The following is a 17212-nucleotide window of genomic DNA, read 5'->3' on the forward strand; positions in this document are numbered from 1 at the left end:
ATTTAAATTAGTAGTAGACTAGAGACCAGAAACACTACGAGTTGGCCTTGGTGTAACTGTCAGAAGTGATCTAAAAATGCAACGAATAAAATTCATGGTAGAAAGATTCACACGTAGCCTATGATATTTGGTAAGTAAAATCAGCTCTGCAGTGCATTAGCAATAGAGCTCAACACTCTGGTTCCGAAAGTAAAAATCCCCGCATTTATCCTATAGACTAACTGATTTTCAACGATAACTTATAAATCTTTAAAGACAGACCTACCGTGAGTTACAAGGTTGCTCATCGATGGTATATGCTTCCATTGGAGCCATCAGTCTGCATTATTTCAACTTTGTTGTTTAAAAAACGTGTTTGATAGCATAATTCATGGTAAACAGCTACATTACCCATGGCACAGCAGAGAAACATCCACCAATCAGAGAACCGCGGCCAACGAAACCCGCGAAAAGTGCCTCGGGGCCACTGCACGCTCCCATGACTCACTGTGAATGATGTAATCCAGTCGGTCTCCATTCACCCTTAAACTACTATATATTTCTATACTAATATTCAACAAATTAAAATCAAGAGTTTTATATATTCCCATCGTTTTTTTATTCAGTGACATCATTCACAATGCCTCATGGGATTGTAGTTTGTGCCCTCATGAAAGACGGTAAGTACACAGCCTTGTGTGTTCACGACTCTTTTATGAAGGATTTTTTATAAAGTCTATGGAAGAAAGTAATGGGGAAAATACTTACCCCCAGATGGCTGAAAAAGTGGGCAGGCACTGTTGCGCTCTATTGAACGGGGAATCCGCGATGTGACGCACGACAGTGTGTAGACAGTGCCATTTATTATATGGAATCCCACTGCTTTTGACGTGAAGTATAAATTAGCCTTTATGCAGCTGACACATTTTTTTTTCTTTGTACTTTTCAGTGAAACTCTTAAAAAATGATTATTTTCCCAAATGTGTGTGGTATGGTCGTCACACCCTTGAACATACCCATTTGTTTTTAGGATAAAAATACAGAACTCATTCTTTGTAAAACACAGTTGGTCTTTTATTGTTGTCAGTGTTAAAATGTGGAAAACAAAAGTGTCCCACTCAATATCAGGAAAAACATGGTGCGTCAGTGCGTATTCAAGGGCGTAGATTTGGCTTGAACATTAGGGGGGTTACAGTGTGTGTTCCCCCCGGAATCTACGCCCCTGTCTGTATTATAAGAAAAATGTGGAAACAAATTTGAGTTAATGCATTCACTATAAAGCAAACATGCTTACATTTGAATATTTTTAAAGACATTTCACAAATACATTTGTCCTCTGGTCCAGCCTAGAGCTTATAGAATATTATAATTCTTACATAGTTGAATAAATATTATTCATTGGTTCGAGACAGAGTCACTAGTGTTACTCTTTACTGTATTTGGCACCTCTCAATAGGCGTACTTCGTTTCGGTGTGGTTTCCCCCATCACGCGCCGCAGATCACTATCGAAACTCGGTCTGCGGGCAAGCGGTTGCACGGCCCCACACGGCTCATCTATCGCCAGCGCCCGAATGGCTCTTTTGTTTCTCTTTCTGTTGCTCAGCGCTTGATACGTGTGGATGGAGATGTCTCGGTGGAGAGAGGGTCTGGTTTCTGCGGGGAGTCCTCCCAGCACCGCCAGAGCCCCGAAAATCTCCTCCAGTTTGGTGCAGTCTTTAGCGGACACCTCAAACAGGACACTGTCCTCCCCGAGACACTGGCGGACATCGGACTGGTGCACAGCTCTTGAGGCATTTAAATCAGACTTATTGCCGCATATGATAATAGGAAGCTGTCTGTTTTCTTTGGATTTCGCCAGCTTGGATTTGGCATCGTAAATCTCCTCGCGTAACAAGCACACCTCGTCGAAAGACTCTTTGTCGGTCACGCTGAACACGAGGAGGAATATATCGCCTGTTGAAACAAAACACACCAAATAAGAACTTCTTAATTCGTGGTGGACATAGGACAGAATTGGAATCACCAGATAAACTTAAGCTTGCACTGACCTGTCAGAATAGAGAGTCTTCGTTTGGCAGGAAAGTCTCTTTCTTTGGACGCGTCCAGGATATCTAGCTGATATCTCTCTCCTCGGATGTGGTACAGTTTGCTGTGAAAGTCTTCTGTCGTTGGCTCGTAATGTTCCTCGAATCCATGACCCAAGAAACGCCGGATGACTGCCGTTTTACCCACTCTGGGTGCGCCAAGCACAACTATGCGCCGGTAATGATTGGGCTTAACGGTGACCAGATCGTCGTTTTTACTCTCATATCTCATAAGCTTTGTTTGATGGAGCTGTGACGCGGGGAAGGGCTCCAGAGATCGCCGCGGTTTACGTTCAGACGAGGGGTGTCGGTTTCCAGTGCTGGACGACCTCACCACCTGTACCTTTTTCTCTGGATGTCTCCAGTGTGATGTTACCGTTTTTATGGTGGGGAGCTTGAAGGTGTGGGAATGTGTGTCTGGAACCTGCAGATTCGTCGAGGACGATGCGCGATTCACCGCAGCTTTGGCTCGCAGGCATTGCAAATGCGCATGAACTGTTGCTTCGCCTTCAGAATGATAGTCGCAACAGGAGAGCGTCTCGGTGCCATCAACTGAAAGAACTGGCTTTTCAGTTGTGTTCACCTGCATGCTCTTTGCTGGTATCATCCAGAACGGCGCCGATTGGTGCTTGGCAGGACGTCGGTAGGGGATGCGCAGCACCCCGTCCTCTCTTTACAGTGAGCTCTGTGCAGTACACGCTGTGCCTTTTATATTGTGATGGGTGGGTGGTCTCATATTGTGCGTCATTCTCTTGGTAACTCGTTACGTTCGTGAATCTGAACAATTCTGCTGTCTATTTAAGGAATTGGCCACAGCCGCAGTCATTACTGCTTACCGCAGTGTCACTTGAGATAGCCTATACATTTCATCATAATATCGGTCATTGTGCCAGTCTTATGCAAAATCTGAGAGTATTATCAGTTAAATGTATATGGGGTTAAACTAGTTTGGGATTCAAAGTGCAATTTAAACCTGGAAATATACAGAAGGCCTTTACTGTGTTTGATGTAAAACAAAGAAACGCTGTGATGTAAATTCATTACATCATAATCAATAATCAATAATTAAAACAAGCAAGAACAATCCCTCCATTATACACCATCAGGGGCGGACTGGCCATAGGGAGAACCGGTGCTGAACGGAACTGACACTGTGCTGTGAATTTTTTATGACTTACAGAAAAAATGACAAAAATCTCCTGTGACGTATACACTGTTAGTAGACAAAAAAAAAAAATAAAAAAAAAAAAAACAAGACGTAAAGGTGTACTCAGTAATTTTTTCCTCATTAAAAAAGTTGAACTCCTAAAGACATGAATTGTAATTTTGCAATATATGTATAAAATCATGATCACTCACATTACACTGAAGACTCCAGTCATATCAGTAACCTTATAAAAGCTGTTTTATTCTACATGGAGAGGGTCCACACATGGGGGCTGCCATGTTAGAATCACATGACCAGCTGAATACTACTCACTTAATCTCAGTAACTGTCCTGTTATTTGACACTTTCACTCATTGATTAAAGTAATCATGCTGACTGTGAATACTACATTTCTACAATGACATCTGAAACTGAAAACTATTGATTTGAAATGATGCTGCATCCAAACCACTAGGTGTCAGTGTAAGTCCAAGATGACACAAAGACAGAAGTTACTGAGTGCACCTTTAAAAGTGCTAAAAGTTGAATACCCAACTGTTATCACTTTACATATCAACTATACTTTTCAAATTCTGAAATTAATGATGAAATTCAATAAAATGCATTTTTTTTTGCAATTCAGCTTTTCACCCAAATTGTTATGCCAATAATTTCTAATGCTAAAAATAAATAAATAAAAAATAATTAGATATACGCACAAAGAAGCATTTTCCCTAGTGGTCTCAGACTTTGGATACAAACCTGGTTGTACACTCAAAAAATAAAGTCATTACCCTTACTTAACTGAATTTGAGAGTTTGAGACTAGCACAAGCACCAGTCTTCACCACAAGTTGAATCCCCAAAACTCTTAAAGCCTAACAGACTCTATTTTTAATAACAATATAACAGAACATTAAACATAAAAAATCTCCTATTCTCATCTTGCTTAAAAATGCATAAAACGAGTTTCAACAATGCTACAAAAAGTATTCATGTAGTCCCATCTCAAATGGATTAAGTAAACTTCCATTTTACAAATTTAATTAGATACAACGCAATGAAATTAGGTTGTGACAAAATGTTCTAGAATTGTGTTGCTTTAGTTCATTTTAATTAAGTAAACTGAACAACTTGCAACAATCCTGTTTTTTTTTTATGTATCATTACAGATGAAGTCAAACTTTTCAGTGCCCAAAAATAAACATATAGGCCTATTTGTGTGAATCAACAAATAGAAGAAGAAAGCCATAAAAGAAAGCAATTTGTTATATTTATACTATTATGCTATTTTTGGATGGGGTGTTTAATGTGATGTATATCGACGTGAAAGCATTAATGTAATTCACCACACTTACTTTAGGTGTCCAACATTCGGAGTTTATTCCCTGGAGCTGTCTCCATAACAACGGTGGGGTTACTAATGACTGACTTTCTATGAAAAAAAGCTGTCAGTTGCATCACAAATGATTAGGCTCAATTCATTTCAGTTATTGGGTGATTTACTGATGGAAAGCCTGTGTTATTTGTGTGGGAGCACGGAAACATAAGGTGAAAGAGGTGATGCGCTTTTGTTTGAGTCAAGATGGCATGAGTACCGCAGGAATTGCAATTGTTTCATGAATTCCTATCTGCATAATGATGTTGATGGTTCTCATTAGATATAGAATAAAAGCAGCTGACATTAATATGTGCCCATGCATATTAACACTTGATGACTAATCAACACGACCATGATAGGAATATGCTGTATAGGTATGATCACGACTAATTATGAATGCTTTTTACATGCTGTGCACGAGGGTACAAAGTATAAGAACTTGTGGTACCCTGAGACATGCACATGTATCTGTATGGTTAAGAGTAGGCATTAACTTGTGGAAATGATACAAAAGGTAAACTGTTATACACTATACGCAACACATAAATTATTTTCATTTAAACCGACTGATCTGACTTCAGGAGACTCTGTGCTGTCAGTAAATTCTTAAACTTGTGACAAAACAACATAGCGCCGATCACAGCAGAGTTTGTCTTTGGGAGAAACTCCAACAAAACTACTTCTGGTAAGTAGAACCTCTAGTTTCATCCGATATGCCATTTTAAAAATTTGAACAATTTATTGCAAAACTCCACACTGTTAAACACAATGTACACTAATGTGTACAATAGCAAAACATTTCATTAGAAATCCTAAATTTAATATGCATTTTCACATTGAGATAATGTTTTGCTTTCAGAGGCTTTATATGGAGTTAGGATGAAAATAAGGTGCATTTTGAACTGTTCTGAGACCAGTGCAGACAGACAGCACACTGGAGGTTAAGTCATTCACTTAATAGGAAGCAAGGGAGCATCCTATAGTTCTTTATGCAGCTAAGTGCATTCAATCCAAACTTCCTATCAAAAGTTCAGTTTCATGCTGCAGACGATGTTTGGATCACTCAACATGTTTGGCAGACATGGGACAATGGTAATCAGTACATAGATTCAGAATTTATTATGTATGATTTTATTTTAACATGGTTGGCAGTGATTGGATGATGCTGGCCATTACTTGTATCAGAATTGATTATGCTAATTTCTGATTGGTAAAATGCTTCAGCACTGGCTGTCACTTGTTTGTTTGACAGTGCAAAGACAGAACATTGACATGCATATGTTGTCGTGAGATTCACTCGAAAGAACATTCTGGTTATATGAGAGTGTCTTTGTAACTGTATATCTGTTGTGCATGATAGCATTATTGCTTAAAAAAACACAAATACCCACATTATGCTGTGCAAACTACACTTACATCTGACTGTCTCAGCCAGGCTTCATTCAATCAAGGCCACTCTGAATGGATTGAATTGTTGTGCGGCGTGCTTTGCTTCTCCTTTACAATGTTTGCCACGGAAAGTTTGAGACTAAATGTTCTTTTCTAGAGTTTCATGAAGAACATTAAATCACCTTGAAAAACATCACCATGGCTACCATGCACTTTATAAGAACTGATTTCCAGAGAGTATTCTATAACGCTACAAAGCTATAAGAACATCTCTTTTATGAGGCATTACAATACGTGTGCTTTGTGTCGAAACTTTTCTGCCCCTGCTTTATGACGTGGGCTACTTATGTAAGATTGTTTTTTCTTAAAAAAAAATTCAGATTAAATTAGCCAACAATTGAATGTTTAAGAAAAATTCTTGAATAAGCAAAAACTTTGGCTGTATCCGCCAAGTCAATGACTTCACAAGCCATAATTCGCATTTGAATGCACCTCCAAAGAACACTAGTTTTGGACCGCCTTATGGACATTATGGTACCCCAAGACACCATAACATTATGTCTTATCTAAAACAAATTCCAGTAATTTTTAGACATAAAGCAAATATCTACAATGTTTCTTTAATTATAGAAATGAAGTCCGAATTTGAGAAAAATGAAAAACAGAACATTTATAAACGTATTAGGGTGCAATGGAGATAAAGCCCCGGCAAAAAAGGGGCTTTGTACCCCAAATTTCATTCCTTTACTTATTGAACAGTTAATTAAAAACTTTTGATTTAAAAAAATGAACAAAACTGGAAATGAAAAATACGTACAGTATGTTGTCTCAAAATAAATATCATTTCAGGCAGGGCCGGAGTGGCTAATAGGTAGGACCAGAAAAATTCCCGGTGGGCCACTCAAAAATTGGTCTGGCAGATCTGCAAATTGATTAATAAACTTTCTGTCATGTGTTGCATAACAGTTGCCAACTGTCCATATCCTTCCTGGATCAAAAGTGTGTTCCGTTTTTATAGCAGCTCATGTCTCTACTGAATTTTATCACCTCACACCCAAACAAATGAGAGAGTGGGCTGTGAGAGACGAAACATTTGCTGTTGCACCATTACAACACTCTTAACACTCACAACATTCTTTATCAGCATGTATGGTTCCATGAAGAACCTTTAACCTTCAAAATGGTTCTTTTAAGAACCTTTGATTGAAAGGTTCTTTGGGGAACCAAACATGGTTCTTCAATAGCAATTGCTGTGAAAAACCCTTTTTGACACCTTTTTTTTTTTTTAAGAGTGAAGGACGCTTCAGTTGACAGCTGGGGAAGGATCACAACAGGGGTGTTGTTGGGGGGGGGGGGGGAGTCCCAAGCCCCTGATCTTTTCTTGAAGATTCACACACGTTTCACTTCACAAATAAAAAAATGTTGAATGACTTTGTCTTTGTTTGCCAGTAGTCCATCTATCCATATTGAAAAGCAATGGGCACTGGCTGTGGTAGATTATCGCTTGCGTTCGTTCAGTTCTGCGCATAAACGACCATCAGCTGTTCCGGCCAGTATAGGTGGGACTGTTGTCACTCTGCAGGTTTCAACAAACCATCACTGTTTCAAAGCGAAATTGAGATCTTATGTCTGACTTCTATGCTTAATTATGAACAGTTTATAACGTAACCTGATAAGTTTAAGCTATAGTTTGAACTTTGAAATAATCAACGTTATTCAATCAAATATGTTAAAATTTATATAAATACATGTACATATTAACAGGACAATGTTCTTGTAAATTGTAAAAAGTTAGATATTAGAAATATTTATCTATGTTTGATATAGCCAGTTAAGTAACTGTCTGATAACATCAGTTACTGTAAGGTTACTTACCTAATTGTTGTTCCTACAAACTCTTTTTTTTTAGTAATGCCAAGAACAATCTGAATACTTACAGCAGTTGCATATTGCTACAGAAATACAATAAAATACAATACAACAGCCAGAGGGAAGCAGTTATAAGTGGTTATATATCAACAATATTTGATGACCTTTTTTTTGTTATTAATGCAATCTTAATGCACATATGTAACATAAGAATTAAAATCAACCAAACAGAGTTGGAGGAGTGGATTCTTGCCTAAAAATATACACTCGTAAATTAAACTTATCCAAAAATAATAAACAAATGGAAAATATATGTATATTGAATTAGAAAATAGTTTTTTTTTGTTATTATAAAAAATAATTTCAAAAACATTAATACATATGTCAGATACCATTTATTTTTTTGAGAGATAGGCTATTTGCTGAAACACATTAAAAAAAAAAATGTTTCCCTTTAATTTTGTTAATATACTTAGAAAGTGTACTATTACAGGGATAGCATTTGTGTAAGATTTTCAAAGAAATATCTCTAATTTTATTTGAGCCCAAACAAAGATGCCAAACCAAATTCTAACTGACCTCATAAAGTATCAATCCATTGAAAATATATGCTGCAATAGTTTTTCTATTGAGACAATTATAAACAAATTGGTTATTAATCTTGCCATCAGTAACAGTGTTTCCTTGAAAGGAGAACTTCCTTATATTCAAAGACATTGGATCACACAGAGTTTGCTCTCCTTTTAAAAGAATCATAATACCAATAGAAATGGCATTTATGACAATTTGGAACTCTATTGGAGTGGCCTCAAAATGATACTTTTGGGAAAATTTTGAAAGGGAACATAACTGGTCATGGTCAGTAAGCAATTGGCTAACAATAATAGAATATTATTTCTAAACCAATTCTAAAAGAAAAGTGATGCAAGTATGCAAGGTGTTGGTGTAGTATCACTATATCCTATACACATTTTAACGTATTAAACAAATTTATGTGGGGTAGGGGGGTCCTCTTGGGGCTAAGCCCCTTATCTTTTCCAAACCTGGCAATGCCCATGGATCCCAGAAGATCCAGCGAGAACAGAAACTTAGCTGAATGTTGTTTTGTTGTTCTATACAAAAGAATACTTAAAATAAATTAAAACAGATGCAATAGCACGGCACGGTATGAAAATTATGGGACTTTACAGATCTCAAGAGATTCAACTCAACGAAACAAACTGCAGAGTACCTTCAATATTGTATTATGCGCTCAGGCCCAAGTAGGTATAGCTGCATGCCGGAGATTTCCAAACGAGGGTGGAATCTCCAAAAGAGGGCGGGGTTGGATCAGGAATATTTTGCAGTGCATAGTGAGTGACACAAAGGTATTTAGAAAAGTGCTGTGGTAGTTTTTTTGCTCTTTAGTGTTTTGGGAGAAAATAAAATGAAAAGTGCTTTTTACTTCGGGGGGCCTTTAGCCGTTATACCATTGCTTTCACTTGCTCTATTAGACGCCATTTTTATTCTTTCAACCTGCAACCATCTAATCGCATGCACAGGATTGTGGCATATCAAAGACCGCAAAGGACACATCTTTCCTGCCTTCAAAAACCGATGAAGGATTACACAAATATTAGATTTGGACATGTCTTGAAGCTTTACTACCTGCGTGTAATGCATATGAAGGCAGTATTTTTCATCTTTTAGATGCAGCCATGGACTCTATCTTTATACTTGCTATACAAACGAAAAACAACCATGTGAGGGCAGCAAAGGCGTGAATTCTGAAGCCAGCTTGCATTATAGTCACAGTAGTTTACTTGTACATTGTACAATGTTTCTATAGTCTAGCTATATTGCAATCTGTGCAACAAAACAAGTCTTTTTTTTTTTTATTGATTCAGAATTTATAATATATATATATATATATATATATATATATATATATATATATATATATATATATATATATATATATAAGCTTTTAAAGCTACATATGTTTGCCAAACAGGCCGAGATTCGAGCCATCACCATGGGGTCGTTGGGCTGGAAAGACAAGTAGAGCTTTGTGTCATAGGTGTAGCAGAGGTAAGAAAACCTGTGTGCTTGAATGATGGGTCCCAATGATGTTGTGTATATAGAGAACAGAAGTGGTCCAAGCACTGAGCACTGAGGTACCCCAGTAAGTAGCTGATGTGTCTTGGACACCATACCTAAGAGATAGGACTTGAACCAACCAAGCACAGTTCCTATGATGCCCAGAGTAGAGACCATGTGAGGACCTCAAAGGTGTGAATTCTGAAGCCAGCTTGCATTTTAGTCACAATAGTTTACTTGTAAATTACAATATTTTTAAATTATTTTTTATTTTATTTATTTATTTATTTATTATTAATTAAAAAATGTTATCCCCTTTTCTCCCCAATTTGGCATGCCCAATTCCCACTGCTTACTAGGTCCCCGTGGTGGCGCGGTTACTCACCTCAATCTGGGTGGCGGAGAACAAGTCTCAGTTGCCTCCACTTCTGAGACCTTCAATCCACGCATCTTATCACGCGGCTCGCTGTGCATATCACCACGGAGACTCACAGCATGTGGAGGCTCATGCTATTCTCCGTGATCCACGCACAACTTACCATGCGCCCCATTGAGAGCGAGAACCCCTAATTGCGACCATGAGGAGGTTACACCATGTGACTGCAACCGGGCCAATTTGGTTGCTAAGGAGACCTGGCTGGAGTCACTCAGCACACCCTGGATTCGAACTTGTGACTCCAGGGGTGTGGTAGTAAGTGTCAATACTCACTGAGCTACCCAGGCCCCGAGTCTAGCAATATTTTAATCAGTGCACAAAAACAACAATTTTTTTTGTTTTTGTGAATTGTTTCCAAAAACGTTTTTTTTTTTTTTTTTTTTACCTAAACCTTTGAAATTTTGTCTCAAACATTTTTGACATAGAAGCAGCCTGTGTCAATTAAAATGATAACTTAACCAAGCTGGATAAAATTAAACTAGTTCAAGTTCAGTAAGGCCAATGTACATAATAATTGTACCAGTGCTATGTGATAAAATTAACAGGAAATATATAATGTGAAAAAAATATGTGTACAGACAAATGTTAGTCAATACACAACACAAACATCCTTAAAAAAAATACATTCAGCCCTCATTTCCGCTGGCTCACAGAGACAGCAGTTATGTTCATACAGACAGGACCAAAACTTGGGCCATCCATCATATAATGACTGAATCTGAAAGCGAAATGTAAAATACAAATGTGTATACTCCTTTTAAGATAATTCATGTTCAGGACGTCAAACTAAATAGTAAATGAGTTATCTGATTTCACATTTCTTTTAATTGAGGTTTGGAAGTTTTGCAACCGTGTTACCAAAATCTGTGAGGTCTCAAGACAGATTAAAACCCTAATTTGTCTGAATTTGCTATTTTCAAGCTAACATTAGAATAAATGACAAACAATTTATAATTTTAGAATGAAACAATTAAAACCAGAATGGATAACCGGGTTGCAAGTAGGCGGAAACAAGCTAGACAGGGGCCTGTACTTGAATATAGTTTATTGTAAGTATTTATTTTGTTTGCAACAGAGGCTTACATAAAGATTGAAATATCCATGTGTTAAATCTACTTAAAGGAATAGTTCACCCATGATAATTTACTCACCCTTAGGCCATTCAAGATGTAAATGACTTTCTTTCTTCATCAGAACAGGATTGAAGATTTTTAGGAAAATATCCCTGGTTTTTAGCTTCATCCAATGCAAGTGAATGGACACCAATTTTTGACGGTCCAAAAACCACACTTATTCAGCATCAAAGCATCCACACGACTCCAGTCGATCAAGTAATGTCTTCTGAAGTGAATCGATATGTTTGTGTGACAAACGAATTGCTAATTAAAACGTCATTAACTTTAAAAAATCGCTTCCTGTAAACACTGAATGCCTCACGTCGCGTGATGTCATCACGTTGGTGCGTTTACGCGAGAATTCAGAAGTTCCGCTCTGTTAACCACAGAGGAACGTACTTCATGCGAGAGTTAAGTCAATTCAAACAGCGGATGCGCCGATTTAAAGTTAAAAACTTTTTCATTTGCGATTTGTTATTCAAACAAACGTATTGATTAACTTCAGAAGACATTACTTGATCGACTGGAGTCATGTGGATACTTTGATGCTGCCTATATATGCTTTTTGGACTGTCAAAAATTGGTGTCCATTCATTTGCATTGGATGAAGCTTAAGACCCGGGATACTTTCCTAAAAATCTTAAATCCTGTTCTGATGAAGAAAGAAAGTTATATACATCTTGGATGGCCTAAGGGTGAGTAAATTATCAGCAAATGTTCATTTTTGGGTGAACTATTCCTTTAAATCAACTTAAAAAATAAATACCTCTGAAAAAGATAAACACAGTTCAGTATTTGAATATATTATAATTTTGCTCACTACATTGTATAGGCTCAGAGATTAATATAAAGAATAAATTCTCCTTTCATTGCTTGTAAATACACTACACTGGACTACACTTCACTACACAGCCAATTTATCATTATTATTGCTTTAAACAGTGCATCCGGAAAGTATTCACGGCGCTTCACTTTTTCCACATTTTGTTATGTTACAGCCTTATTCCAAAATGATTAAATTCATATTTTCCTCAAAATTCTACAAACAATACCCCATAACGACAACGTGAAAGAAGTTTGTTTGAAATCTTTGCAAATTTATTAAAAATAAAAAACGAAAAAAATCACCTGTACATAAGTATTCACAGCCTTTGCCATGACACTCAAAATTGAGCTCAGGTGTATGTTTCTACTGATCATCCTTGAGATGTTTCTACAACTTGATTGGAGTCCACCTGTGGTAAATTCAGTTGATTGGACATGATTTGGAAAGGTACACACCTGTCTATTTAAGGTCCCACAGTTAACAGTGCATGTCAGAGCACAAATCAATCCGAGACAGGATTGTATCGAGGCTCAGATCTGGGGAAGGGTACAGAAAAATTTCTGCAGCATTGAAGGTCCCAATGAGCACAGTGGCCTCCATCATCCGTAAATGGAAGAAGTTTGGAACCACCAGGACTCTTCCTAGAGCTGGCCGCCTGGCCAAACTGAGCGATCGGGGGAGAAGGGCCTTAGTCAGGGAGGTGACCAAGAACCTGATGGTCACTCTGACAGAGCTCCAGCATTTCTCTGTGGAGAGAGAAGAACCTTCCAGAAGAACAACCATCTCTGCAGCACTCCACCAATCAGGCCTGTATGGTAGAGTGGCCAGACGGAAGCCACTCCTCAGTAAAAGGCACATGACAGCCTGCCTGACAGATTGAACTCTTTGGCCTGAATGGCAAGCGTCATGTCTGGAGGAAACCAGGCACCGCTCATCACCTGGCCAATACCATCCCTACAGTGAAGCATGGTTGTGGCAGCATCATGCAGTGGGGATGTTTTTCAGCAGCAGGAACTGGGAGACTAGTCAGGATTGAGGGAAAGATGAATGCAACACTGTACAGGGACATCCTTGATGAAAACCTGCTCCAGAGCACTCTGGACCTCAGACTGGGGCGAAGGTTCATCTTCCAACAGGACAACGACCCTAAGCACACAGCCAAGATAACAAAGGAGTGGCTCCGGGACAACTCTGTGAATGTCCTTGAGTGGCCCAGCCAGAGCCCAGACTTTAACCCGATTGAACATCTCTGGAGAGATCTGAAAATGGCTGTGCACCGACACTCCCCATCCAACCTGATGGAGCTTGAGAGGTCCTGCAAAGAAGAATGGGAGAAACTGCCCAAAAATAGGTGTGCCAAGCTTGTAGTATCATACTCAAAAAGACTTGAGGCTGTAATTGGTGCCAAAGGTGCTTCAACAAAGTACTGAGCAAAGGCTATGAATACTTATGTACATGTGATTTTTTTTTTTTTTTTTTTTTTTTAAATAAATTTGCAAAGATTTCAAACAAACTTTCACGTTGTCATTATGGGGTATTGTTTGTAGAATTTTGAGGAAAATAATGAATTTAATCAATTTTGGAATAAGGCTGTAACATAACAAAATGTGGAAAAAGTGAAGTGCTGTGAATACTTTCCAGATGCACTGTACAGTGTAGATATTTGCTTTATGTCTAAAAATTACTGGAATTTGTTTTAGATAAGACATAATGTTATGGTGTCTTGGGGTACCATAATGTCCATAAGGCGGTCCAAAACTAGTGTTCTTTGGAGGTGCATTCAAATGCGAATTATGGCTTGTGAAGTCATTGACTTGGCGGATACAGCCAAAGTTTTTGCTTATTCAAGAATTTTTCTTAAACATTCAATTGTTGGCTAATTTAATCTGAATTTTTTTTAAGAAAAAACAATCTTACATAAGTAGCCCACGTCATAAAGCAGGGGCAGAAAAGTTTCGACACAAAGCACACGTATTGTAATGCCTCATAAAAGAGATGTTCTTATAGCTTTGTAGCGTTATAGAATACTCTCTAGAAATCAGTTCTTATAAAGTGCATGGTAGCCATGGTGATGTTTTTCAAGGTGATTTAATGTTCTTCATGAAACTCTAGAAAAGAACATTTAGTCTCAAACTTTCCGTGGCAAACATTGTAAAGGAGAAGCAAAGCACGCCGCACAACAATTCAATCCATTCAGAGTGGCCTTGATTGAATGAAGCCTGGCTGAGACAGTCAGATGTAAGTGTAGTTTGCACAGCATAATGTGGGTATTTGTGTTTTTTTAAGCAATAATGCTATCATGCACAACAGATATACAGTTACAAAGACACTCTCATATAACCAGAATGTTCTTTCGAGTGAATCTCACGACAACATATGCATGTCAATGTTCTGTCTTTGCACTGTCAAACAAACAAGTGACAGCCAGTGCTGAAGCATTTTACCAATCGGAAATTAGCATAATCAATTCTGATACAAGTAATGGCCAGCATCATCCAATCACTGCCAACCATGTTAAAATAAAATCATACATAATACAGTAAGTTGATAATGAACTCATAGATCCTCTTTAAATGACTTGATATTCTGTCCCACTTAACCAGTATCACCCTTTCCCATTTTGCCCATATACCTCTGGTAAAGTGGGACAGAGGAAAAATTATTCTATAAATGTAAATATATTACATTTTCAGATACACTTTCACACCGTAAATCATAATATGTAACATTTCCAAACAACTTTCACTTTTTCATAACCTTAAGATTTACCTTATATTTCTATTTCATTTTATTTATCATTGATTTTCTTTATCTATTGAAAGATGGATTGAAAATATGGATATAATGGGGATCAAGCTTAACTGTCCCACTTTACCCATATCCACCCTAATAGGTTTTTCAGAATTAGCCTAAACTAAGCCATCACTCATAAGGGGCTGGCTAATCTGCGACTAAATGTTGGTTTAAAGTATTTATACATTTATATTATACATAATATAAATTAAAGTAAAATATCTTATCTTTCAACCCTGTAACCCAAATTATTATTTTTTGGTTACAGTGTTGTTGAACTTGACAAATGCAGTCAACGCTAGCCTACAATTTGTGTAAAGAAAAATAAAAAGCAAAGATATTTTTCTTTCCACCAAGCTGTGTAAAGGGTCTAAATTATGTTACTCCACTATGGGAGCTGTTCAGAGTTCATCCACGACCTTTCCTTGTTCATCCATCAGAAGAAGCTGAGTATCAAGAGCAGAGCTGGTCTTTCCAGAAAATCTTGCTTGACCAAACACTTGTCACAACGAAGCTTTGAACCAGTCTTTATCTGTCTCTTGCTTTATTTCATTCTCCCTGTGTGTATACCAACTTCCTTGCTTGAACATGCAGATCATCTGAAACATAATGTATGAGAAATTAACTGATATTGTTTTTTTATGACCAATACAGTTACTAATTATTTTTATGTTTAATTGTCCATAAACCAATATGCAAGACTAATTTTAAAATATTTCTGCTTTTTGACACATGCAATGATAGCTAAAATATTATTAGACTACAAAAAAAATAAAATAAAAAAAATAAAAAAAATAAATAAAAGAGTGCATTATTGGTATTGTATTAATAATGGAAAAAACAGGCACATTGTTGTTGATGAACAAAGTCAATTATGAAAAAGTGGAATGTTTCCGAAAGGAGATTTGAAACAAGATTTTGCCATTTATCATAGACCCGATATTAAGGAACCGATAACCGATTAAGTAGAAAAGTGTGAATTCTGGCCAAAGCAATTAATGGTCTGTCTGTACAATGAGTGTTCTTGTCCAGTAATTCTTAAAAGTGCAAGGCATACTTCGAAAGATTTAGATTTTGTTTTGTTGACTTCAAAATAACTAATTATAATGAATCAAATTATTTTTTCAGTTCTTAGCAGAATATATGGAGAGTGTTTTTCACCCACACAGTGAGCCACCATTGTTTTAAGTGATTTCATTCATAGGCTAATAATAATATTAATAATAATAATAATAATAATGTTGAATAATATCCACTGTTATATGAGTTAAAAAGAAACACATTTCTGCTTTGGTGTTGATGAAGGTGCACTTGTGCCTTATTTATGGGCCTGCGAAAAGGTTGCGAAACACTGTTCTAGTCTATTAAACCATTACATTACTGATTATAAGTGTTGGGTAAGTTACTCAAAGAAAGTACTCAAAGAAAGTTACTGATTACTTCTCTGAAAAAAATAATCAGATTACTTTGAAGATTACTTCATTGAAAAAGTAATCACATTACTTTTAAGCTACTTTCTAAAACACTTTTCACAGAAAAGTTTTTGTTTTCCTCAACGATTTCAAAATAATGTCTAATTCATTGTCACACACAAATCATTCACTCATTTCCCCCTTACAATGACTTGTTGGGGGCTCCTTATATATTTCACGTAATGTTCTTATTATATTGCTATTATTTTAGAAATATGTGTAATCCAAGTAACGTACTTAAAAGTAACTAACTTGAAGTCTGTAACTTTATTTCTGATTACTTTGTAGCTACTTTGTAATCAGATTACACCCAACACTGCTGATTACTCACCTCTAGAAAACAATGTGTAATTAAGGAGAATGAATGAGTTAGTCAGTTATTTTAGAGTCATGAGGAATTGAACACATCCCCATCCCCACTTTTATTGGCACTAGTGAGTTCTCCGTTTCCAATAAAGCACATTTTGTGACCATCATTCCGAGCTCTCAAGATAGATAAATCAGGATATTTAGGACATAAATAATTTCCATTCCAAATCAGTTCGACGACTGACAGTATCGTATGTCTCAATGGACTGTTTCGGAGCACAACGGGTTAAGAGCTGACTCTGCAGGCATCCGCCCTCCCTCCACCAGCCTCTT

The 17212-nt window shown here is 37.2% G+C and overlaps 1 protein-coding gene across 1 annotated transcript; it reads right to left on the minus strand.

Moving 5' to 3' along the window:
- Positions 1 to 1053: 1053 nt before the first annotated feature.
- rasd2a (RASD family member 2a) lies at positions 1054 to 4068 on the minus strand. Its single transcript, XM_051716420.1, has 2 exons — positions 2029 to 4068; positions 1054 to 1933 (listed from the first exon to the last, which is right to left on the minus strand). The coding sequence occupies exons 1-2, from the start codon at positions 2669 to 2671 to the stop codon at positions 1410 to 1412; spliced, it is 1167 nt and encodes a 388-aa protein (XP_051572380.1). The 5' UTR covers positions 2672 to 4068; the 3' UTR covers positions 1054 to 1409.
- Between the last annotated feature and the right edge of the window lie 13144 nt (positions 4069 to 17212).

This window comes from Myxocyprinus asiaticus, chromosome 14, assembly GCF_019703515.2.
Source record: "Myxocyprinus asiaticus isolate MX2 ecotype Aquarium Trade chromosome 14, UBuf_Myxa_2, whole genome shotgun sequence".
In the NCBI taxonomy this organism is placed as follows: domain Eukaryota; kingdom Metazoa; phylum Chordata; class Actinopteri; order Cypriniformes; family Catostomidae; genus Myxocyprinus; species Myxocyprinus asiaticus.